Genomic DNA, 24,574 nt, shown 5'->3' with positions numbered 1-24,574 from the left:
GGCTCCTAAATCACGTGATGTCCATTCTACCGTATTCATGTCATTTGACACCGTAATCTGATCTCATCATTTTCATCCATCGTATTATTTTATTCATTTTGATGGCTGTTACAATGATCCGGTTTTTCCTCCAACTCGTGACATTGGCCCCCGTCAGTCCCTTGACTGGTACTGGTCGCTGGTGAGGCACATGGACAGACGGGGCAGCTGACAAGACCCGCCACTCAGGCCTGTCTTGGGAGATAGCAGTCCTGCATCGGGTGACCTGTCCGCAATGTTGTTTACAGTTAAAAGTACCTTGCTCCTATTCGTTGTGACTCGCTGGGTTTTTTGTTCTTTTTTTTCTATTAACGAACATTTAGATTGAGCAAGCTGTTTACTGTTCAAATTGACATTCGTAAGTGTTCCCATGTACTGCGCAGTACCAGCAGTGCGCGCCGAGGTATGCAAAACTACTTAGTCGCTAAACAATTACCACCTGATGGGTGTGATCTTTCTCGACTCTGCTACTTTGGAGTATGAGCCAAGACCCAGGCGTTTTCTTCTTTTCTGAGAACGGGTGGCTCTTTTAGCCGAATTTGGCATCTAGCTCCCACCTGAAAAAAGAAGGCGAAATCCTGTTATCCACCCAGTGGTTACTGGTGTCTTCGGACGACAGCCAGCAGTTTCGACGATTCATTGTCGTTGATTGGACCTTGCATTGCAGTTCTGCAACAAAACTTTCTGGCTTTTCCCCGTCTTTCTTTTCGAATTAATTACTCGAGCACGCGATGCTCTTTGTTTAAATACACACATTTTCGTACACAAAGAAGAAATATCATTAGCCACTCACATCTCAAGCATTCTCTCATCTAACTAACAGAATACCTAATCGACCGAAGAGGCCATAACTACCTGATTTACTCGGCGTGGCAGGGAAGACTTTTCATCCTGTCGACCTATACGACCATGGATGCTTATGTCCAACGACCTCTTGTCTGGCTTACCTTCGTGGCTAAACTACTCTTATATCCTTTCTGTTACGACCTTGGTTCACATTCCCTGAGGACGTTGAGGAAACATTTTTGGACTTTGGACTTTAAACATCAGCTGAATCCGCACCCTTGGGATCCGGCACCAACCTGACATCTTCATCAAATGTATGACTACATTCTGATCTGCTGTGGTGAAACGCAGGGTCATTGGCTAATTCTGGGGAGATCCCTATGTCCCACCTGCAACCCAACACAAAACAGTCATCAGTATGGCACTTTAAATCGGACGAAACGCTGTCAATTACGGGGAAACTTAAAAGAGAACAATAAACTGGTAAAAATACTTGTATTCCGTTTTGTTGCAGAATGCGTCTGAATGTGTGAATAGCATTTCTGCGTCCAAATAAACACCCACAAACTCTCGGAGACCCTTCGTCTATTCATCGATTAACTATTAACAATGACCTGTTCTCGCTATCGGTTACTGCAGTCAAAATTAATCAGTAAAATCAACGCGTGTCAGCAGTGAAAAACCCCATTCCCACTCCCTCCCTGACTTTCCCATTACCAAAAAGTTCACAGTTCAACGGGGTCTGTTTACTTGATGGCGATGGTAAAAGGTGGTAACTGGAGGTTATCAGGGATCTCTGAAGCCCACTGCGTATCAAGCTCGTTCTATCGTTACGCATATTGTGTCTGCCGCTCAGCTTACATTGTATCCCATGATACTCTGCTGATTTGGGTTGTGTGTTTGCCTGTTCGGTTACTTTTGTTCTGCGCGTAGGTGAAGTTTCTAGAGACATTTTTAAATGATAGAGCCGCTCTCGCACAAAACTGTGGGTTCAGGGTTACAGCGCGTGAGGTCGCGCCGTCTAGCGTGCAGTTAGTAAAGTATTATTTATTCCCTGTGGATTTTCACCTTCCAAGGCCATGCTTTCATGTGCCATTAGCTGCATATGGTCGATCTCTTCCTGCGTTTTGTTCAAGTCTGAGAGTCGGAACCATAATCGTAATCGCATTCATAATGGAAATTGTAATCACGATTGTCATCATAATCATCACTAAGGTTCTTTCTGTTTGTGTGTGTGTGTCCTTTATCCCGGCGAACATTACTTTCTACTCAGTTTGTCACACAGGTGTTGGAACTCCTGATTGAATGGGCAGCATGGACGATATGGTTATGTCGCTGTCAACACATGCAGACAAGGGAGGTTAAAGACCACACAGAATGCGAAAGCTTGTTGTGTGTAAATGCTCCATTCGTAGCACTAATTAACTTCTAAAGAGCAAAATTGTAAAAACAAAAACAAAAACAATGGTTTTCGAAAACTTTAGAATTACCCTGCGGCTCGTCGGTTCAAAAGCTAGCCCTGCCGAAACAAAGGTAGTGACGTCCGTTTGGTTTAAAGGTCAAAGCACCTGCGCTTGACTCTGTAGCGGGATGAAGAAAGCACGTGTGACAAAACGAGGCTCAGACAATGTCAGATGTCGAAGTGTCTGTGTACTTTGTCCATTGTGGAATTTGTGGTGCTTCGGGTTCTCAAGGCAAAAGTATTTGTAGCAGTATTTTATACATTTAGTTTAATGACTTCACGGCCGTTAACATTGTGCTTATCACACTCATACTTTATATTCTGCATGAGTAAAAGTGAATATTATCGGACTGGCTCTTATCGGGTGTTTGACCATCCCGGGTGGCATAATACTAATCGCTTTCCTGCACTCCAACGGGTGCAAAAGGCGTACTTACGCAAGCGGATATTTCACAAACAGCTGCGTGTAATACCCTGCAATTTACAGAGTATTTATATATATTGCCATTGTCTATCGATAACTATTTTTAAAAAACTGCCAATCATTCAGTGTGGTCTTTAAATTGCTTTGCGGAAGTTTCAGCGGTGTGGTCAAAACAAACAAATAATTGATGAGTGCTCTCCCTTCGCAATCTAGTTTGCCATCTTTCCCACTCTCCCCTCTCTTTCCCTCTTTTCCTCATGATTCTTTCCCACCCCACCCCCTGTCTTTCTCCCTCTTTCCCCATATCCTCTCTCCCTTTCTTTTTCTCACTCTTTCCCCTTGCCATCTCAGTCTTCTCGCCTCTTCAATTCCATTTTTCCCATTTTCTCTTTTTTTGTTTCGAAAACTCGAGTGAAAGCAAAGTTTACTTTGTAAATCTGTAACTGAACTGGTTGTTGAAAGTGCGAATGTGATTTTTGGGTATTACAGTGTGGGGCATTAAGTGCTCCTTTTTTGACGCTAAGGATCGTACGGACTTGGACATGGCCTCTCAAACACTCGAGACAGGCATTGACAGCTGTCATTGTGGCATTTGGAATGTCCATGATTGACATGTTATGTACTATCGCGGATAATATTTAAATGCTGGCTTACAACTTCAAAGATATATTTATAGAAGATTAGTCTTTTATTCAACAATGAACAATAAAATAAGTATGTATTGAAGACGCGGACCACCTCAGCCACGGTTAAGCAGTTTGGATCCCAATCACCGCGGCCCTACACTGTCATTTCTTTCATGACTGTGATTTTGTTTTTGCTTCTTCTCAAGGATAGACAGAACATTCATTGCCTTAGGGAAAAGTAGTAGAAATGCACACGCGCACACACACTGCACAGCGAGTGAGTGAGAGCGGAGGTTTCTGTGATGTAGGCTAATAGACTGCTTACATTCTGTTGGCACATGATCGGAAAGATTCCAAGGTGAGAGGTACTTTTACGTTCAACTTCACCTGCATTTCTTCGCTCGTTAAAGCTGTCTTGAGCGCAAGTTAGTTGTCCTCTAAATCGGTGGTTTTAAAGAGCTTGTCAAGCAGTAGTAGGCACGAAAACACATCCGTAAATCACCTGCAAGACTCTAGGAATTAGGTGCGCGCACGCACAAACTTTCTCTTTCTCTCTCTTACATATAACATATCGCAGACATTATTCTTCTTATCTCACACTTCCATATTATCTTTGCATCATCTCTCTCTTTCTCAAGCATATATTCCTTTTTCGTTCTGTGTGTGTGTGTTTTATACATTTTTACACGCTATCCTCCTTACTTGTCAAACTATCAAATTCTCATATTATTTTTCTATTCCCTCCCTCTCTCACGCGCACACATAGAGACACAAGCACTCTCACTATTTTACACACACATAACATCTCTCTTATTCATACATCTTCGTTTTCTTTCTCACACACACTTCTATTTCTGCAGCACACATTCTCTTTCCTCTCTCTCTCTCATCCCCTGTGTTAAAGAGAGACACGCGTTGCGTCACGCATTGCAATGTTGTGGTGGTGGTGGTGGTGGTGGTGGTGTTTTAAACACTATACCCCTTCAAAATGGGCTAAAGCCCTTCTAAATAAAAAAGTAAATCAAAATCTACATCCTCTCTCACTTTCACACGCTCTCTCATATTCATTCTCTCTCTCCTACATACACATGCCCGAACATACAACTCTGCGTGCTTCCCTCCCACCCCTAGCTTTAACACACGACTGTAGAGATCCTGACACCCGCACACCTCTGCATGCATGTGCCTTCACACCTACCCGGGAGGCGTCAACAATAATGGAACGTTTCAACTGATCTTTGCCAACCTGTCGGTGAGGCCAGAAAAGCAGACGCAAATTCTGGCCCGGCCGCGAGATAAGACTGATGAGCATCCAGAGAGAAAAGTTTTCCCCCAGCAGACACGTTCTCACATATCTGTATATACAACCAAGTTTGTTTTCCTGACAGATACATTGTTGCTATTTTCGTTTGCACAATAGTTGTTAGCGCCTCTGTACAGACATACACAGCATGTTAAAATGGCGATTACTGCTTGCGATTTGAGAAAAGAGACAGTTGATACACACACACATATGTAGACATAGAGACACTGAAATAAACACTTCTTTATTAACGAGAGTAAAAACCAAAAAAAAAAAACTATTTTTTACATCTAGCCCAAGAGAAAAGAGAGAGAAAAGATGAAAATTTTTTTATTCGATTCAGGTTTCCTTTATTTTGTAGTTGACAAAGGCTACATTAGTTGATCACCAGGAGGAGATCCACTACTGTTTCTTGAGGCAGTCATTTAAAAAGTGTTTTTGAATGTTCCCAAGACGTATTTTGCAAAAGACGGGATTTTTCCCTCTCATCATGCGAGTGCTGGGTAGAATTATAACGGAATCCCGGAAGAATGCTCAAACTGCTTCCAGTGTATGGTTGGAAACTCCTTTACAATACTTTGGGGAAAAACCCTCGGCTGGCACCGCCGCATTTGTCTGTACACGGGGGTGATCTGTTAGCCTGGCGCTGGTCATAATTTTTATTTGCGCCTTTCACCATTCCTCGCCGCCACAACGCATCCTCTGGTGTTCCACCCAGACAGAGGCTGTATCTCTCGGCCTTCTTGCGGTATCGCTCCATGGCCGTCGTCTTGGATGTAGGAGGTACTTGCAAGCAAATGAAAAGAAGTGAGAAAGTTTCTACCTGTACTTCAGATACTCAAAATGTCGACGCAGTCAGTGTGGGAGCACATGTGTTTTTAATGCGTACCTGGGCAGACCACATTAAACTCGCGTAGAGCTTCTCTGTTAACATTTGAGTGCAAATAGCAGCAGAAGAAACACTTTAGAGAACGCAGTGATCCAAGTGTTACTTAGGAGGGCGGTGAGGGAAGGGTCTCTGAATATTTGCCTTACAGACGTCACATACATGCTGCCATGGGGAAACCACTTACTCTCGCTTCATTGATATTCCCCCATCCCCTACCGCAAGGGCTTTTTATCCGGTTTTTTTTTTTTTTTTTTTTTTTTTTTTTTTTTTTGAGGGGGGAGTTGGGTCAATCACCACGTTTGAATACGGATATATTAAAACTGTATTTCTTTGAAGAAACTAGATTGATCAATGGTTGGATCAAAAGTGTCAGTGATAATTGGTGTTAGCACTGGAAGTAGCTGCACCGGCCAGACTAGAAAAAAAAACCCAGTGCTGGAGATGATGTGTAAACACAAGGAAGTTAAGGCTGATGACGAAGTTCACTCCCATTCGGGGAAATAAGGAGAGAATGGTAGCGAGCTGACCTATGCTGACCCCAGTGCTTAGAGTACAACGCTACTTTGCAGTACAAGGTGATGTGACGGAGTGTGCTACGGTGGGAGGGTGACCCTCGAGCAAGTTCTGCATAATGTCTTAACAATATGAGAAATCAAAGGCGATTCACCGGTTAGTGCAAACACCCTGTCGCCCCAAGCTCCCCTCCCGTGATTTCCATGAAACTCCAAAATCACGCTGTGATCGATTTTCTGGTGGTGTTGTGCGGCTGGTCTGCGGGCTGCCATTGAAAGCGTGGGCGGGGAGCGTTCGGACCCACGTCGGCCCCCAGCGGTGCGTCTGCAGAAGATCGATAGCAACAGTTCCACGACCCACCCCCGTCCTTCTCTACCGCTCGATTGGTGCGGGGGAGGTTTGGGAGGAAAAGGCAAGCGAACGAGCAAGGAGAGGTCGATAATCATTATATCAAAGCCTTCGTGTGGCTTGAAATCGACAAGAGCCGAGATCCATGAGTACAATGCGAGATGCATCTTTTAACACTCCAGCATTGTAGGTGCTGTATCAATTTCTTATTGTTATTTATACCCACGTTTGCTGTACGTGCTGTACAAAATTGAACCCATGCGACGCTCGTCCAAACAGAATTCATTTCGCGTTGCACACATCCGCTAGAATTATTCACCAGATAATGTCGAGCAAATGTGTAACTTCTTGTCTTAGAAATACGGGTGAATACTGAAAATGTGTATAGCTATGTTGTCTATGTACAAACCATGCTACAAGCTATTTCTGTCTACAGATAAAAAATGCAACATGCTTTATTCTTCATGCTATTTCTGTCTACAGACGAAGCAGGCTACGTGCTATTTCTTTTTCACAAAGATGATATACTAGATTCTATTTCTGTCGCGCTTGGTGCAAGGAAAATTCAAGAGATATTTTATTTGAAAGCAGAGGTGAAGTCAAACAAATGGTCTCTCATACACATTCTAAAGACGCACCCGAGTTCCTTTTTTTTTTTTTTAACTAAAACGTATATATAGTAACTGAGTACTTTTCCCTATATTTAAATTGCCCATTGTGACTAATAAAGTTAGTCATCGTCATTTGTATTTGATTATATACTTTTTCATGATAAACTTACGTTCTTAAAGGACCACTGATTTAGGTCATGTGATCCAGCAGTTTTTCAGACAGAAAACCTCAGGTTTTGTTGGCTGTTGCCCAGAGTTGAATCGGATTCGAGCTGTAAATGAAAAGATTTTGCTTTATATAACAGTTTTCTTGAAACTAAGCTGTGTATTCAACTCTACAGGTTGGTGTGTATCAAGGTACCTGCGCACTTCACAAACAGACATGCTCATGACCCCTCGCGAAGTACCCTGCCTTGGGCTGTCTATGGAGCTTCCCAAAAGCGCTTAGTGGCCATTCTGAATAGAAGAAATATGGAAGAAACTTTGCAGAAGTTTGGCAGAATTTTTATATAGCGGTTATATAAAAGCTTTCCCAAACAAATCCCAATACTCGATCATATTTGTCTGGTTTAAGAAGATTGATTAAGAAGAGCCTTAAAATTCACACATTCAAATATCCCTGATGTATAGACATTGATCCTTTTCACGAACATCGCTGATCTCCGTGGTTGAGGTTGACAGTCTCCACCTAAGGTTTCCGTTTGCCAGGTCATTCGCCGAGGCAGGCAACGTTTCTCAAGGGATAAGTTCTAAGGCGATGTGTGCTAGATAGTTGTCTCCTGTCGATTAAATTTAAAGCAGAATTATGGGGCCCAAGTTACTGCTTGGCCCTGGCTGACTTTTATCACGCTGTTGGCGCACCTGCGCTGAGCCGTTGTTGTTTTTTTTCAAAAATCCTATGAATTTTAAATGCATGCAAAGCATGCATCTGGAATCAAGGGCATGTATGTGCCAGCAAGGGCTACTGTGCTACCCTCCAACTGCAGGTCTTTGCTGCAAAGGAAGGCACGCTGATTCTCGTAGGCTGAGCGCGTGTATGCTGTCCCTATTTGTATTCTCCTATAGACGGGGCGTCTGTGTTGCCAGCGAGGGCATGGCTATGCTGTAGTAAAAGATGTGTCTATGCCGCAACAGCGACATGGCTATGCGGCCACAAGGACCTAGATAGGCTGTAACAAGGACAGTAATCGTGCCAGGTGTTGGTGTATCTCGCCAGTAGGTGCTAGTGTATGCTGCCAGTCAATGTTGGTATACGCTGCCAGCGAGACGAGAGTTAAGCGAGTGCTGCAGCTGCAAGCAAGATAACTCGCTGATGCTCCTGTTGGCAGGTGGTGCCTGTTTCTTGTCTTTGATCTGCTGTCCGCCTTGCTCGCAGCCCTCCTTCCATCTTCCCCATGTCGCTGCCCCCTCCCCTTTGTATCGCCGCAGTCGTCGCAGGGCTCATCGCTTTCCTTGCAGCCAGGGGGCGCCATAGTGGTCGTTATCGACATCAGCATCTGGCGAGCTATGTTTTGGTGGTCGATGACGCTGCTGTGGAGCCTAGTCATGTCGGTCATTTTTCAAAGTGGGTGTTACCAAGGGTCTCGATGGAAAGTGGCGGAAACCATTCATCGTCTCTTTTGCCTGTGGCAGCAAGATTTATTTATTTATTGCTTTCCATTCACGCTATCATTTCCAAGGGTTTGTATTAAAATAAATGAGGAAGGTAATGACAGGAATGACGACAACGAGGAGAAAGACGATAACGACGACGATGATTATCAATAAAGAAGAACATAGTGATGATGATGAGGAGGAGGAGGAGACAGTGGAGTACAAAGCATTCTGTTAGTGATGGGTTCACCTATGACCCTCTGTTGAACAGTAGAAGAAAGAGAACAAACAAAGTAAAAGTAAGGAAGTGGGAAGACAGATCCCAGTGTTAGACCGTGACATGTCATACTAACACATGCAGTCAGTACCAACATTTTGTCATCACCATCGTGACTTTGCTCTGATCTCATGTTGCAGCATGGCGGCTAGCATGAAGTCAAGGTGATGGAAGCCAGAGACCAATGGAAAAGCCTGGTAACCATGGCAGCGGCAGCGAGCGACCAGCCAGGCCCTCTGGCACTACATCGCATCCACGCAGCGGCGGCAGTAACAACAGCAGGAGCAGCACCATTACCAACACCAGCACCACCAGCAGAGACGGTGGCGGAGGCTATGAAAAGAGTGTCAGAAACACCACGACCACCACTGCGACCAGTCGTGGCAGTAGTCACGGCGATACTAGGCTACACGACGGAGGGGCTATCGTCGCTGCACTGGACTCTAAGCATCGCGCGGCGCCGCTCGTGCCGGAGCGGCATCTGGGAGGCAAGGTGACGAACGTGTTTCCTGCGGGTGCAGGCAGTCTTCAGGATGCCGTGCTGGCTGCCACCAAGCTCCAGGGGCGGCCCTCTCAGAGCGCATCAGCGGAAATTCGTCACTCGGAACCAAGTTCTTCTGCTGGGCGAGATAGAAACAGGCCGACTAAAGGCGCCATCCCCAGAAGCCAATCGGAAGGCCCGTCCGTTCCTAGGAGCCAATCAGAAGGTCCGCCTGGCCGACGAACTCCGAAGACGTCACAGACGTTCGGCGATCAGACAGTGCCAAAGGTCCCGAGGGCAAGGACGAGTAGCGGGAGCATATCAGGGGAGAGCAAGCCAGTCAGCAAGAGCAGTAATAACAACATTGGTACCGCCCGAGGAAAACACCCTAAAGCTCCGGATAATGCACAGAACTCTTCTTCTAAAACGGCGAACACACATATGAAAAAGTCGCGGTCAACCGATGTTCGTGCTCAGAATCATACCAAAGATGGCGGCCAGGTGCTAAATTCTACCGTCAAGGACTTCAACACCCAAGGTCAAAAAACGCCACCCAAACTGCAGCGCAAACTCTCACGAGGGCACACCGTGCATGATATCAGCGAGTACAGCCCTCGTCAGGAAGCTTCCAGAACAGATCCAGACAAGGAAAAGCAAACTGCTTTACAAGGGAACTCACAGAGCCAGCATTACCGAACTATGGACGACGTGAGTGTCAAAGCCTCCACGCAGAAACCGACGCCAACAAAATCAGTGTTATTGGACATCAGCAACCGGTACCCTCTCTCTTCAACTCCCAAGTTCCCCACCTCCGTCTCTTCGCCGCGGCTTTCATCGGCTTCGTCGTCGGCAAGGTCGTTGTTGAAGCCACAAGCGGGGACGCTGCTGCCTTCACAAGTGGCGATGCCGGAAGGCGGTCAGCAGTCCTTCTTCTCATTCAGCAGCGTACCCAGTCTCTCTTCTTCTTCTTCGGACGACGTGCAGTCGGAGGTATGCGTGGACCTGCCAGATTACGCCGAGCTGCCCTCCATTCAGGACGATCACGCCACGGAGCGTGACCACGAACACCAGGACCTGCAGGTCAAGGTCGACTTCCCGACAGCACCCTACCAGCCGCTGCGGCGCATTGGTAGCCGCCGTCACTCCGCGCCATGCCGCTACGCGCTGGAGACGAGCTTGGTGCTGCTGGCCTCCCTCCTGCTTTTCGTGCCCATGTTGGTGCTGGTATTGGTGCTGGTGCCCATCAGCCTCTTTGTCAAATGGCTGTGCAGCCTGTGCTGCTGCTGCGGCTCGCTGTGGGGGCGCTGCTGCGTCGGGTGCTGTCACACGCACCTGTCCGCCTCCGAACGCCTGTGGGTACGTGATGGGAGTAAAGGAGGGGGCGTGGGCCGACTGGCCCCGGTGGCGCAGAGTGTCGTGGTGGTGCAGCGCGGCCTGAGCATGGAGCGGCTGCGTCATCTGCTGGACTCGCGGCTGCTATCGCTGGAGAACCGCCACGGCCGCCGCGTCTACCCGCGCTTCACACAGCGTGTCGTCCGCTTCGGTTGCGGCTACGCCTGGGTGACGGACGAAGCCTTCTTCATTAATAATCACGTTGTCGGCATGCCGGGTATATCGAGAGTCTGGAAGACCTTCAGGTGTGTATCTAGAAACTTCTGGATCTTGTTTTCCCCGAAAACAGAATTTTGTTTCCCAAGCTGAGAAGAGGATTCGAAATGTCAGGGACCGCTTGGAGGAAAAAATAAGTTCTTTACAAAAATTCTAACTCAATTCAACTCAGACTTGCTTAACTGCTAAAGAATGTTACACATCTCTAGAAAAAGGTCAATGACTGGAAATAAGTCCACATATTTGCTTCCCTGCCTAGAGATAGCGAAATAACAAATGAACGTAAAATATCTCCAGTTTATTTTTTAAATCCAAAACATGAAAGCCAAAACAAAAGAAATAGTCAACAAAGTGAACTGAGAACGCATAATTATGCTCTTTCTACAGCGGCATGGACAGGTACAATGTTTAACCGCAATTTCATTTCGATTTGCTAAGATTTTCTTCCCTCTGTTTCTCTTCTAGTTATCTGGGGTGTCACATACAATTCACGCACGCTCTCTCTCACACACACACACACATTGACAGCTTCACGCATATTCATGCACTACACCGATGATCAGCTAGCACAAGTGTTCAGTCCGTTGACTTGTCCACTTACAGTATTTTAATTAATCCTGTTAACCTCCTTCAGGATCACATTGCCAAAATGGCATCTGAGCCGCTGTCGCTGGACCAGCCGCTGTGGGAGGTGCAGGTGCTGCATAACTTCCGCGAGCCTCGCGATACCATTCTGCTGTTCCGCATGCACCTGGCGCTGGCCGATGGACCCTCCATGATCCGCATCCTGCAGCACGCAGTAGTCGACGCCCAGAAGCTGACGCAGCCCAAGGTGGGCTTCGGGCTGGAGGCGGCCAACATGTCTCCACTCAAGGCCTTCTTCCTCGGGCCGGTCATGCTGTGCCGCCGCTACCTGCTACTCAAGCGTGATTTCAACCTTCTGCACGGTCGCCACGTGCACCCGTGTGGCGAGATGGCCGTGGCGTGGTCAGAACCTTTCAGCCTCAGCGCCGCCGTGAGGGTTAAACAGGTAGCCCGGTGCACCCTCAGCGAACTGCTCATCTCCATAGTCGCCGGTAACATTCGGACTTACATGCAGGTCAACGGGGTCAGGCACCCTTACGACATCACCTGTGCGCTTCCCATCGACTTCCGGTCAGATCTCAGCACCACCACCACTAACACCACAACCAGCAACAACAGCACCAGTATGGGATCTAACACCAGCAGTAGCGCCTCTACGACCAGCACGGAGGTTGGCAACCACTACAGTCTGGCTGTGGTGCGGCTGGCCTCCAACACGGAGGGCGCCATTCCGCGCCTGTGGGAGACCAAACTGCAGCTGGAGGAGTTTAAATCTTCACCCGAGGCGGCCATCGTGAGCGGCGCGCAGTGGTTCACGTGCTGCGTTCTGCCCGTGGCCATGTTCCAGCGGTTCTGGCACAACATATACGGGCGCTGCACGTGCCTGGTGTCCAATCTGGCGGGACCGGAGTGCGCACTAAAGTTGGACTCGCGGGAGATCAAGTGCATGATGTACTGGGTGCCGCCTTTAGAGCGAGTTGCCAATCACCATCTCCTTCTTAACGTACGCGGACCAAGTCAGGATGGCCGTCATCGCTGATCCGCTCTGTTCTGCCCAACCCGGAGCTGCTGACTCGCGACTTTATCTATAAGGTATATCAAATTCTCAAGCTGCAATTCAGCGGCTGTCTTTAGAAATAGTTTGTTTGGTGTTTGTCTTTTCTTCTCTCTTTACCACATTCGCGCGCACACGCGTTGACAAACGGACACACGCTCACGCACATATACGTACTCTAACACACGCACACACATGCAGGACAATACACTTATATATGAAAACAGATCACAACAATTAGAGCATACCGTAATAACGTCCACTGACCATTCACAAAGTACAGTTCATTCACGTGACTCAGTGGCGTGAAAGTCCACGTGACTTCATGCATAACGGGCGTTTTATTTACGTTATTTTATTAATCATTTCTTGCATTCATCCAAGTGACCTTATTTAAATTTTATCATGTGCACATAACGCATAGTTCACTTTTTATGTCCTCCTGAATATGTTCGTGCATGTGCGTGTGTGCGTGCGTCGGTATATGCACTTGTATCTGTCTGTGCATGCATTCAGCTGGAGACAGTCTCCAAACTCCTGGCTCACAGACGAATTCCCGGGGAGCAACTGAACAGCCGCATGGAGTCAATGCATCTTCTGTCCAGCTACACGCTCGATGATCTGACTGCGGAACAGGTCAGTTGACAATCCCTCGATGGGCAAAGGTTAACAATGCGTGGTGCCTAATCGCTTCAAATGAACTCCATTAGGGAGAATGTGGACTCTGTGTTATCTTCTTTCTTGATTACCTCACGATGCCTCCCATCCGAGGGGTTGGTAAGTAGGGGAGGAAAACAAAACATGTGATGTAAATGAGAAGAAACAAAATCTGGCCGCATTCCCTGACACCGAAAATACAACTTGGCGTCGTCGTTGTAAATACATTAAGTGCTTATATAATCACTACACAACATGAAAGTCTAAACTCTTCGCGATGACCTCTTGTCTTTCAGGAAAGCGTTTGCAATTGAGAAATTTGTTACTATTTTTAGCAGCCAATCTGCCTAATCGTAAATATTCGTCTTGTAGCCGAGATCTCGCCCAGCGAGAGGACCTGGAAAACATTTGCTCTCAAGACCTCGGTGGTGTTATTGCGGTAGTGTAATTTTCCGCTTCATTCTGCACCGATTCAATCGCCGTACACCACAGGAAACGGTATAAGATAGCAGTAGGGTACAGTGTCAGTTAGAGGTGTATGAAGAAAGAATGAGAAAGATCATGTCCCAGACCTGTCGATAAACGCAGACTGAGTAATATGACTGTCATTCAGTTACTGTTTCTTTGGAAATGATTTTATTATATTTGGAAATGATCGTTCTCTCTCTCTCACGCATAAATAATACACAGAAGGGGGAGCGGTTATACAATCATAGTCACGCACACACAAATACAAAACCAGACACAAACATACACGTACCCCATTCACAGACTAGAGTGCCACTGTCAATGAGCGCCGTTCTGTCAGATCCAGCTGCAGATGGCGCTGGTGCAACAGGAGCTCCATGACATGAAGCTGCAGCTAGAGGCCGGCTCCTCCCACCGCCTGACGGCCAACGACACACAGCTGTGCCAGCGCATCGAGAAGCTGAAGGAACGCTTCCGGGAACTTCTGCTGCACCTCCGGAAGCGACGCGCCGCCGAATCCGAGAACGCCATCATCTTGTCAGAAGAGGTCAGAGGTCACGGCGGTTGTATGATTGAGCAGATGAGGAGTTATCGAGTTAATAAAGCAAAGTTTATTTTATTATATATTTCGTGCTTTTGATGTCGTCGGGTGATTCTTTTTGATAATTTTGCTTTGAGACAGAAACAAAGACATGTGATGTTGATGACGATGATTCGAAGGAGGAAATGTTTTGTTTAGTAGGCAAGTGGCAGTAAAAGTTTTAAAAGTCACAATAGTCTCAAAAGTAAAGAAACCATGATAATGAGACAAAGAATGATGATGATCATGACGACTACAATGATGATTTGAAAGAGAAAATGTTTTTTAAGTAGAAAAGTGCCACAACAATTAACATTTATGATGATGCTTTCCATTCAGAGAAAAGAATGAATGAGAGCGACACAAAGACAGTAGCTATCAGACAAAGAAGCATCATGATGATGATGTCCTGAAGATGTCATATCCGTAAGGAACGAGAGTCATAGGAAGACAATGAAACAAAGGACGGAAATAAGACAATTTATAACGGAATATTGGAAGATCAATGTTAAAATAAATATTTAAAACTGACAAAATCCTGAAGATCATGAGTACATGAAGTATTTCTATCGATGTGGGAAAAAAGGACCATCTTTAGAGCCATTTCTTGCTGCAGGATGATGTCTTGGACTCAGACAGCGAGAAGCAGCGACCCTTCCGGCGCCGCACGCTGTCCATCTCCTCCCGACTGTCCACGGTCAGCGTCTCCTCCACCATGCGCCCACTGTCCACCGCTTCCACCTCCAACCACCCTTCACCCAACCATCCCAACCCTCCTTCGTGGCCAGACGCCATGGTAAGAAATTGTTGTGCTTAGAAAGGGCTGAAGTTTTGAAAGACCAGTCTGTTAACAGTTTTTTGTCTAATGATTGGGTAAAGATAACTGTTCCCCGAATCTGAATGAACATCCCTCTTACACCCCTAAATCATTCGGCCTTAAGACATCATGTACAGAAAAATATTAAAATCGTGAAGTCACGACAGGTCTAATTAACATATTTCTTGATTTCTACTAGCTGAGGCTTTTACATGGTAAACGTATCCATTCGCTATTCTGAGGTGTTCGTTGCTGACATCTGTCCAATATAATCATGTTTGTAGGCGTGAATCTCAAAAATGAAAGGGGGTTGCATATTTGGGGAAATAGTACCTTTCACTGAGTTTTACTCAATGGTCAGAAAATAAATGTGCATTCCACGAGTCTTTTAAAACAGCCGGATGTAACTTCTGTCTGCTATTTAATTCAAGTCGTATTCGGGTAGAAAGAAAGGATATCAACTCAGAGCCCCTATCAATTTTGGCTTGCCTTGTCACGTGACTCATTGTCTGCCTTTCAGAACCAAGATTACGACAAGCTTCCAGGGGGCAGCACCAGTAGTGGTTTCACTAGCTCTGGTATCGCTGGGGCTGGTTCTGGTGCTGGGGCTGGGGCTGGTTCCTCAGGACCTAGCAGCAAGAAGCACAGCTACACCTACCGCCAGCGGCTGCAGACCATGGAGGAGTTCGAACTGGACGAAACGCTCATTGTGACGTCACCCGAACCGGGCGATACAACCCTGACTGAACGAATGCTGGAGAGTTGTGTTTCCCTGCTTGACTTCCTATGAGAGCTGATGACGATGCCGACGACTTTCCTATGTGCGATGAAGCACACTTCATGTTCCTGTTTGCTTACCTCCCTTTCTACGGCACGTGATGCTTCAAGAGAAAGTGTCCACTGCTTAGTTCAGCTCTCGGTATGATCCTGCGTCTCTTGTTAAGAAAATGTTGGTGTTACAAAAAAATTTCTGAAAAAAATTTCTGCGGAAAGATCTACGCTTTTAAGTTCGTTGCACAAGGGAGCATAGTGGAAAATTTTCCGGTGAATGAAATGACTGTGCGTGTGGGAGGCATGTGCAAAGCCAGTTAAAGAAAAGACGGAGAAGGGAGGAAAAGAAGCTCGTGCAGAACCTTAGAACTGTCCGAGTTGGGAGAAATATTGAGACGCAAAAGGAAGATAGATGACTGGGTGCATGCATGCATGTATTGATGAATCGGATGGGATGGATGACATGGATGGATGGCTTACAAATCACGTGACGAGCCTGCTGCCCACCCATAATCCTTTTTGGCCTTTTTGGTCTTTCCAGTCACAATTGACAGCAGCAAAAGGGTTGGAGAATAAAAGCTGTGCACAGCACGAAGACCTCCACACACAAAAAATGAAAAGGATGGGGGATGAGGAGCACACCATACATAGGCCTTCGTTTCATTCGGACTACGAACAACCAGAACGGAACAAAACAGCACGAAAGGAAACAAAATTGACAAGGACGAATAACCCAATTTAGCACCTTCAAAAAGTCTGTTTTTGTTTGCGTGGGTGGGTGCGTTGGGGAAGGTTTATCTTCTCTTGCGCAGAGATGAAGAGTTTTGATGATTCGTTCGAGTCATGAATGCGAGTACACAAGCACGCTTTTTCCAACATCCGGATATAAAAATCGAAGGTTTTCTACACCGGAGACCGGTTCGCCTCATACCCTGCACGGAGGCTGAACAGAACTAGAAGTGTGTAAACGAGGCGGTTGTTGTCGTGAAACAAAATGGCGCCTGGCACTGGCATCGTCGCGCTGTTGGTATCGCAGTGCTCTTGGCTTATCTCTATCGAGAACAAAAATCAATGCTGGCTCCATTCCCTCGTCGTTACTTTTGTAAAGGCGAGCGAGGAGAATGTGTAAATACGGCACTTGAATTAAAGTTGTGTTTTATCAGGTTTGAACTGATGCGGTTTGCCACACCTGTAATTTTGTTTTAACCTGCTTGTTTGTAGGAACATAGGAACTGCAGAAGTTGCGCTCAGGAGTTGAATGTTTTCTTCCATGAAATACAGTGCATGCAGACGTCATCCATTAGTCTGTCACCTAGTTAGCAGCTATATATTATATTTCATTTTAAGAGCGGTTTAACGTACTATAGAATGTTTCAGAACTGAATACTCCCTTTATCAAATGAGTATTCCACTCATAAAATTTCCTTTATATTCTTTAGTCTGTAATGTGATATTTGAAGTCGAATACACTGTTGTTAATGGGTGCAACTAAGCTTCCTCCCTCTCTCTCGTGCCAGCACAAAACACAATAATACAGTTGAGGGGTGATTTCACAATGTTTTCTTGCATTTTTTAAACTATGTATTTTTCCCACATCTAGTAATATTTATTTTATCCTCTGTGATGTTCATTCAGAAAATTCTGTGAGCACGTGTACATATTCTGACAGTCTGTTTATATGAGTCATCGCCGAGCTGTGCGATTGAGAAAGTCCCTGTTGATATTTAAATTTCTATTTATATCACAGTTGTCCAGATGTACAGCTCGGTCGTAACTCGTGTAACGAGCAGCAGCAATATTATTATCCTGCTAATTGGCTTCTTCATGTCCAAGAGGTCACCGCCTTTTCTTATATCGTTCGAAATTCATGTTCTCTATTTATGTTTATTTTTTATAGCCCAGACGCCACAAAATCCTTTCCTCCATGTATTCTTCAGGCTACAGGACGACTCCGAGCTCTGGGTTATCTCCCTTGCGCATTGTTTCCCTTCCACACACACTCGTTCGCCCTTCATCCTTCCTACCTTTCTTTTCTGGTCAGGTCTGGTTTTCTTTTTCTTTGACTGGTCTTCGAAAGCACTGATCATAGGTTACATTATATTTTAAACCACACGTTTTCTGTGTTCCGAGGAGAGTTTGCGTGCATGCATAAAACAAAAAACAAACAAACAAAAAAGAGAAAAAACTTCGATTTTGAAGTGTTGTTTTTGAAGTCACAGACTTGTCGAAGTGTTAGACTTTGATGTGTCTATTCAGGTTGCCAGTGACTAGCGTTTCTGTGACAAATGCTGTTAGGATCATCTGACCTCATCTCAGTCTTCGTCGGCCAAATCTTTCTTTTATTCATATTTTCTTCCACAGAGCAAGAGAATTGTGCCGTTGTTGTACATGTTTCTGTGAAGTTGCTGTATGTAATGATGCTAGCTCTGTTATGTTCGGCTGCTGATCCCCTGGTATGATTTGATCTCTGGCATTCCGTTTTTGTCTTGCTACTATTATTATCATTACGATCCGCATGTTGCTGAGCTGTCACTGGGTTTAAGGACCTCAGGCCTGGCACAGAAAGATATAAAGAAGATTAATCATCGTTTGTAAAAACACAAAACACATCAGTGAAAATTTCTTTATCTAAATTCTAACAAATCCATATCGATAAATAAGACAAATTCATATCGGCAATCTAAAAATTCAGAATGTTAGCAATCTAACAACTCATATCAGCGATGTAAAAAAATATCGAAAACGACTGATTCCAAGTACCTTGCATGTTGTATATTTTATACGGTGTTCGATCCGTGTAGACAAATATATGAGACATGTGATAGATATGTTGAAATGATCGACGGTGTAGATATTCGGGTTTACAAGGCGGGGACAAACTTTTTACTGACAGTGAACGACGTTCACATTCTTGCCTCTTCCTGAGTATCATTTTTTTTTTTTTTTTTTTTTTGAGGGCCTGCCCTTCTTGCACCCTCCCCCCGCCCCCTGCTCCTACGCCAACGGTGATAAGATAAATGTGAAGTTTCTAGAAATCTAGTCAGCTGAGTGGCGGTGTTAGCAACTGAATAACACCGATTGGTCACTGTGTGGGGACATCTATCACAGATTCCTCGCCATACTGGCATCGCGTGATAGCTTCTACATGATTATGAGCGGGATGTCACTAGAGTGCATATTGAGAAATCGCTGGACATAACAATTGTTTACTTAGCTCTGATTATTCAAAATACACGACGAAGGCGAGTACAAAATCAGGATACTTAACTGCACCTCGGTCGCGTCTGTGCGTTTTCCTTTGTATTCTCTTCTCTTTTTTTTTTTTTTTTTTTTTCCTCTTTTCTTCTTCCATGTCAAATTCATGATGTAGCAGGCCGTATTTGAACGGCAGCTCGTCATCAAGAAGGATAGATGGGGAAAAAACTGCATCACAATATTTTAATCCAAGAAATTTCGTTAAGAAAAGACCGGTGAGTTTGTCTGCTTCGAATGTCTCGACTGCAGAAAGAATTTGTAATGTCTTTTTTGTGTAATACACTGTAAACGATTTTTTATGCTTTCAAATACACGTGAGTCTCTCAAAGAAAATATCGGCCCGTTAGCAGCACACATCTACACAACTCAAAGCTTCTAATCAGACCGCCATATGCTGCTTATGACATCTGTAATTTCCTAGACCAGCAGCCAAGGACGAAATCACTTCTACAGTCAACGAGTAAACGCTCGTACTTCTCTTGACAACGGGCAAAGCTCCAGAATTCATGACTTCTTTCCACAAGTGAATCCCAAAATTGTTACACATTCATAAAGGTTGTGTTGAAGCACACTGAGCAAGCATTGTCACTTGGCATAGTAAAGAAATTCATACTTAATGAAAGAGATACAAGATAATAATCGTCTTAAATCCATATTTATAGGTATATATTTTGTTCACTTCTTTATTGTTCATATTGAATGAGTTGTTCCATAATGCCCAGCATTCACCTTCAGTGAGGGTGATATATTTACTTATGTTGTGACTGTTATTTGGTAGCTCCCATCGCTATTGTTGAAGTTTGTACTTGAAGAAATCCTGCGTTTGCTACATTTCTCCCCTCTTCTCGGCAATGAGAAGGATAGTTGTGCTCCAAAAACAAAATCAGAGAAATCTTTGAACCTGATTTAATTATGTCCTTTCGTGAAAAATCAATAACCACTTAGGTAATATATCATTCAGAGTAAAGGGTATTGTTATTAATGTCCAAGTAAGAACAGCATAGCTTTATTAACATTGTATTTCGTGGCATGAACTAGATCAGCTGCCCTGTAGTGGTTCAATGTGACCAGATCACGTGATAAACAGCCTGGGATTTCTCTCATTTATAGTAATAATGCAATATTGGAAACATCGTTATCTTTCTATTTTAACCTGTCGTTTGTTTTAAGAATTGAAAACAATGTTCATGTATATTTATTTTGTAGGTTATAGATATTTAATTATTTTTGGTAAATAAGCATGATTTTTTTTTAAAAAGTCTTACTGTTGAGATAAACTATATTGCTCCGTAATTTTGGGGGGAAATAAAGAAGTGTATTGTCTGAATGAAGTCATAACATGCTGAGTATTTGACAGATGAAAATGAAGAAATAGTTCTGCTAAAAATGAAGGGTGATGTCATGTCACAATAGGTAAAATATTACAATTGTCTTGTCTTTTGTTAAAAATGAGGATTTTTCACACTGCTCTGAAAGTGTAAGCTGGGAATTTTTTTAGCATCATGAGTTATCACCAGATTCTAATAATTCTAAACTTATAACTTCACAGGCTTCCAAATTCTTACAGTATTGCTGTAAAATAGAGGACCTCTTTCCTATTTCTTTGTTATACCAAGCCCTTTAAAACCTGTATAGAGTTTTCAATTATTTTTTGTTTGTTTGCGTGTGCGTTTTATCAAATTGTATAGACAGTGCAGATAAAAAAGAGAGCATTACCTCAGTTCTAACTATAAAAACGGATTGCTTTCCATTGTTACAGTAGTACCTCGTGTGTTTTCATTTCGGATCTGTGAACCGGCTTGCTATTTCAGCCTCCACAGTAGTATGGACAAAAATCTATTGTTCTTATTAGAAATCTTATTCCTGTTCCTTATCCTTATTTACTGATTCCACAGTTTTCTAAGTCACAGTTCGACGTCCATGTGGTCTGCAAATGTAGATTAAGTTTAGCTACAATTAACATTTCTATCGTTGTAGCGAGGACGTGACATAAAATAAAGCAGTTTGGCTGCTGTCGCAAATTTTTTAAAAAGTTGATTCCTTCATGTGCCCTTGTCTTCTCGTTGAAGAAGGACATTAGTGTGTGTGTGTGACTCTGAAAGAGGGCTAATTGTGTACTTTCTTCCAAATGACTAATAAAAGATGCTATTTACCCCAAATTCTGAGGTTACGATTTCTTTCTGAGATCGTTAGTTTCTTCCCTTATCCTACGTGTGACAGACTTCTCTGTTCTGGTCTTCCTCCATGTCCACCTATAAATTAAAAGGATTATCATGCGTTTATAATACCATCTGTATCGCCGAAATCGCACTTTGTCCTTCTCATATCATCGTTAATGGATATTAAAGTCTAACTGCGCCAACGTTTGTGTTACACTCACATAAGCCAGTTCGACTTATTATTACATTTGCATTATAGTAACAAAGAGTCGTGTAAGCCTGAGGGTTTCAATCGTTTACTTGCCAGGCATATGTAATACTCAGTTCCGATTGTTCGGCTTTCACCCCTGTACAAGGAATATCTGTATTTATTGAATGTCTGTGTTTGAATATCAGTACCATCTTACTGTAGATACGGCTGACGTATCGCATCTGGAGCTGTAATGGGAGTGGAGCGTATAAAAGATGTAAAATTATATGACATTAATCGAAACTGTGGAGTAAGCATAAGTATCTTATAAATCAGTTTGGGATGATTTGGTATAACCCGTATCTGGTCCAGTCTCAGATATACTTCTTTTTTAAAAAAAACGAGCACGCTCGGCATATGAAGTGGGGTGTTCCTGGAAGTATGGAATCATCTTGAAATCACGCAAGTTCTACAGACAGCCTGAAACAGTTGGTGACAATTATTGTGCGAATATTGCTATGACATCATCCTCAAGCATAAGCATCAAGAATCCTTTCCTGTATTTTCCTAGTTCAAAAAGAACTTTATTTGATTTTGACAGAAATTTATTTGTGCTTTAGTGAGATACCGACTTTAGAAATGACATAGACTTTAATAAAGGATTGTACGTGATTGTTATAACAGTCGAGGTGTCGTTATGCTATATGAATGTGTCTTGAATATGTGTGACTTCCCTTTTATCTTTGTAATCCCGAGGCTTATACTAGAAAGCTGCACCTTAATGCAATAATTTAACATCCTCCTATTATTGGCAGTCTACAACTTCCTGTTTAATTTTCGTGGAACACTCCATGCTGCCACAGATTGTAGAAAAGGATCGACGTGTAGAGGGATACTGTATACATGTCTACAGTATTATAGTTCGTGGTAGACGTCTGTGGCCACAGCGACTAATTAAACGTACACTGAACTGAAACGTTTGTCGGAATACCTGATAATGCACATTACCATTCTAAATATGAGCTCTCAAACATGACACAGGAAAAAATCCTGTAAGTTTAAAATAATAGGTGTACAAATAATGTTATCCGTCATTCTTACTTCTTAAGTGATTTTTCGTCCACTATCGCCTGCCACTGCAAATATTTACCTTAAATTAAAAGAAAAAAATTGAAGCAGGCGTGCAAAAGTACTTATACGTATGTGTATGCAAAGTGCCTTCTGCTTTGGTGCAACGGAGGGTGTTTCCCATCCCCAAGAGTCGATCGAGTGTGATGGTCCGATTCCTCTTCGGGTACGGCTCCTATATAGTGCTCTATATATAGATAAGGCGCAGTCCTGCAAGATGTGTTTCGGAATCTGCTTTAAATAGGTGCACCCACACTAGACTTGCTCTCTTAGAATGTCACACGCTCCCTACTGTTAGCGTATGTTTAGATAAAATCAAAATTATAATGTTCTCCCCCAGTATTAATTTCCTTTTTTTTAAAAATCAATCATATCAGAGTATTTTCGTGAGTGGGTTTTCTTGAATCCAAAAAGGTTATTTTAGTATCCTATACCCATCTAGATTAGATAGCCGTTTATCACATTTTCTGCAAATATAACGGAATAATGCTTTGAATGTTTAAATCGACTGGCATGTTCATTTTTTTCTTTATCTTCATGCAAACCTATAATTAGCAATATTGATTGGGAAAACAGACCCTATCCTCTATTCAAAGTGCTTGAGAAATGCATCCCATGTTAGCGGGGATCTGTGGAGCTAATGAAAAGTATGTGCATGTTATAATAACACTTTGAGAGAATTCAAAATAACTGATACCAGCAAGGACGAAAAACGTGAGCATTTCGATCGTCCGTTTTACTCCACATATAATTTTACCTCTATTTACCTGGCAGCTTAATCTGATCACTGGTGTGAAGAATAGCTACATTTTTCTACTTTCACATCTTCAACCTATGCATGCATAATAATATATTTTCATTAACAGCATTGATAGTCGATCATTCTATATTGGCTTTGCCTGCTTTAAAATTCTCAACTGTGGCATTTTATTTTGCAGTTGATAAGCCGATTTCACAATTTTAAACATATTTTTACACAATCTGTTATCACATTTTTGAGGAAAAGATGTTAAAGTCTTATAAAGCAAATTATGTGTCAACAATATCCAGAACAGCATTCCAGGTATCCAGCAGCCATGACAAGATCCGGTCATGGCATTGAATAATTATGTTCCCAAAGCAAATGAAAGTTGAGCCTTTCTTTTCTCAAAAAAGAAAATTTTAATAGAAGAATACGCAGATGGGCACACAGCACGTGAGAGGGAGGTAGCACCTGTTTCTTGTTATTAAGAATTTCTTGCAGTGACAAGGCCAGGAAAGTGTCTTGTTGCTCATCTTCATGATCAATACAGAAGGGAGATAACTCTGGAAGGAGAAATAATTAAATCTCGTACTCTTCCTGTCCAATTAAATAAAGGAATGTGATTAAGCTTAAAACATTTTTGCGCACTTTTTTAAACGTCATCTTTCTTAACTGGTATAAGACAAAGTGATAAAACTTCCCTTGACACTTTCAAGAGCACATAAGGGAGTTAAACACAAGTAGATAAATGACTGTGGTACGTGTGACTCGGCTTTAAAAATGTATGCCGATAATATATATATAGCTATGATAGGTGCTTCAGTCTTGTAATTTATAAAGTATACTTTGTTTTAATGTTCAATACTCAAAGTGGATTTCTTGCATTGAACTTGCACTTTTATTCCATTAACATTATATCATGAAACTATTTTTGGATTTGCTGAACCACTTGGGAGCAAAACCTGATAACACGCAATGTGCAAGACTGATTGAGGCTTACAGGGCAGATTAGAATGCAGCTAACCATAGTTCATTGTTGTTTCCATATGCCTCTTATACTTTAAAGGATTCTTGACATACAGATGGCTCTTTTACCTTTGTGCATTTGATTACAATTAACCTGGTCAAAAAAAAAATGCTTAGTCTGAATATGTTTTAACATTTTTGATAAATTAGCAGACTTGCATACCATGAAAATATAACTGGCA

The 24,574-nt window shown here is 43.4% G+C and overlaps 1 protein-coding gene across 1 annotated transcript in view; it reads left to right on the top strand.

Annotated features, from left to right (window-relative positions):
- Nucleotides 1-22,177, top strand: part of LOC112566956 — a 32,365-nt gene extending 10,188 nt beyond the window's left edge. Inside the window, 8 exon segments of the mRNA XM_025243386.1 lie at nucleotides 9,012-10,989; nucleotides 11,564-12,527; nucleotides 12,529-12,588; nucleotides 12,590-12,637; nucleotides 13,116-13,235; nucleotides 14,065-14,271; nucleotides 14,921-15,100; nucleotides 15,642-22,177. Coding sequence (XP_025099171.1) covers nucleotides 9,056-10,989; nucleotides 11,564-12,527; nucleotides 12,529-12,588; nucleotides 12,590-12,637; nucleotides 13,116-13,235; nucleotides 14,065-14,271; nucleotides 14,921-15,100; nucleotides 15,642-15,911 — 3,783 coding nt within the window. The 5' untranslated portion in view covers nucleotides 9,012-9,055 and the 3' untranslated portion in view covers nucleotides 15,912-22,177.
- The last annotated feature ends 2,397 nt before the right edge of the window (nucleotides 22,178-24,574 follow it).

Source organism: Pomacea canaliculata, linkage group LG6, assembly GCF_003073045.1.
Source record: "Pomacea canaliculata isolate SZHN2017 linkage group LG6, ASM307304v1, whole genome shotgun sequence".
Classification (NCBI taxonomy): Eukaryota; Metazoa; Mollusca; class Gastropoda; order Architaenioglossa; family Ampullariidae; genus Pomacea; species Pomacea canaliculata.
The sequence above is the reverse complement of the archived record's forward strand: the minus strand, read 5'-3'. Positions and strand labels throughout refer to the sequence as shown.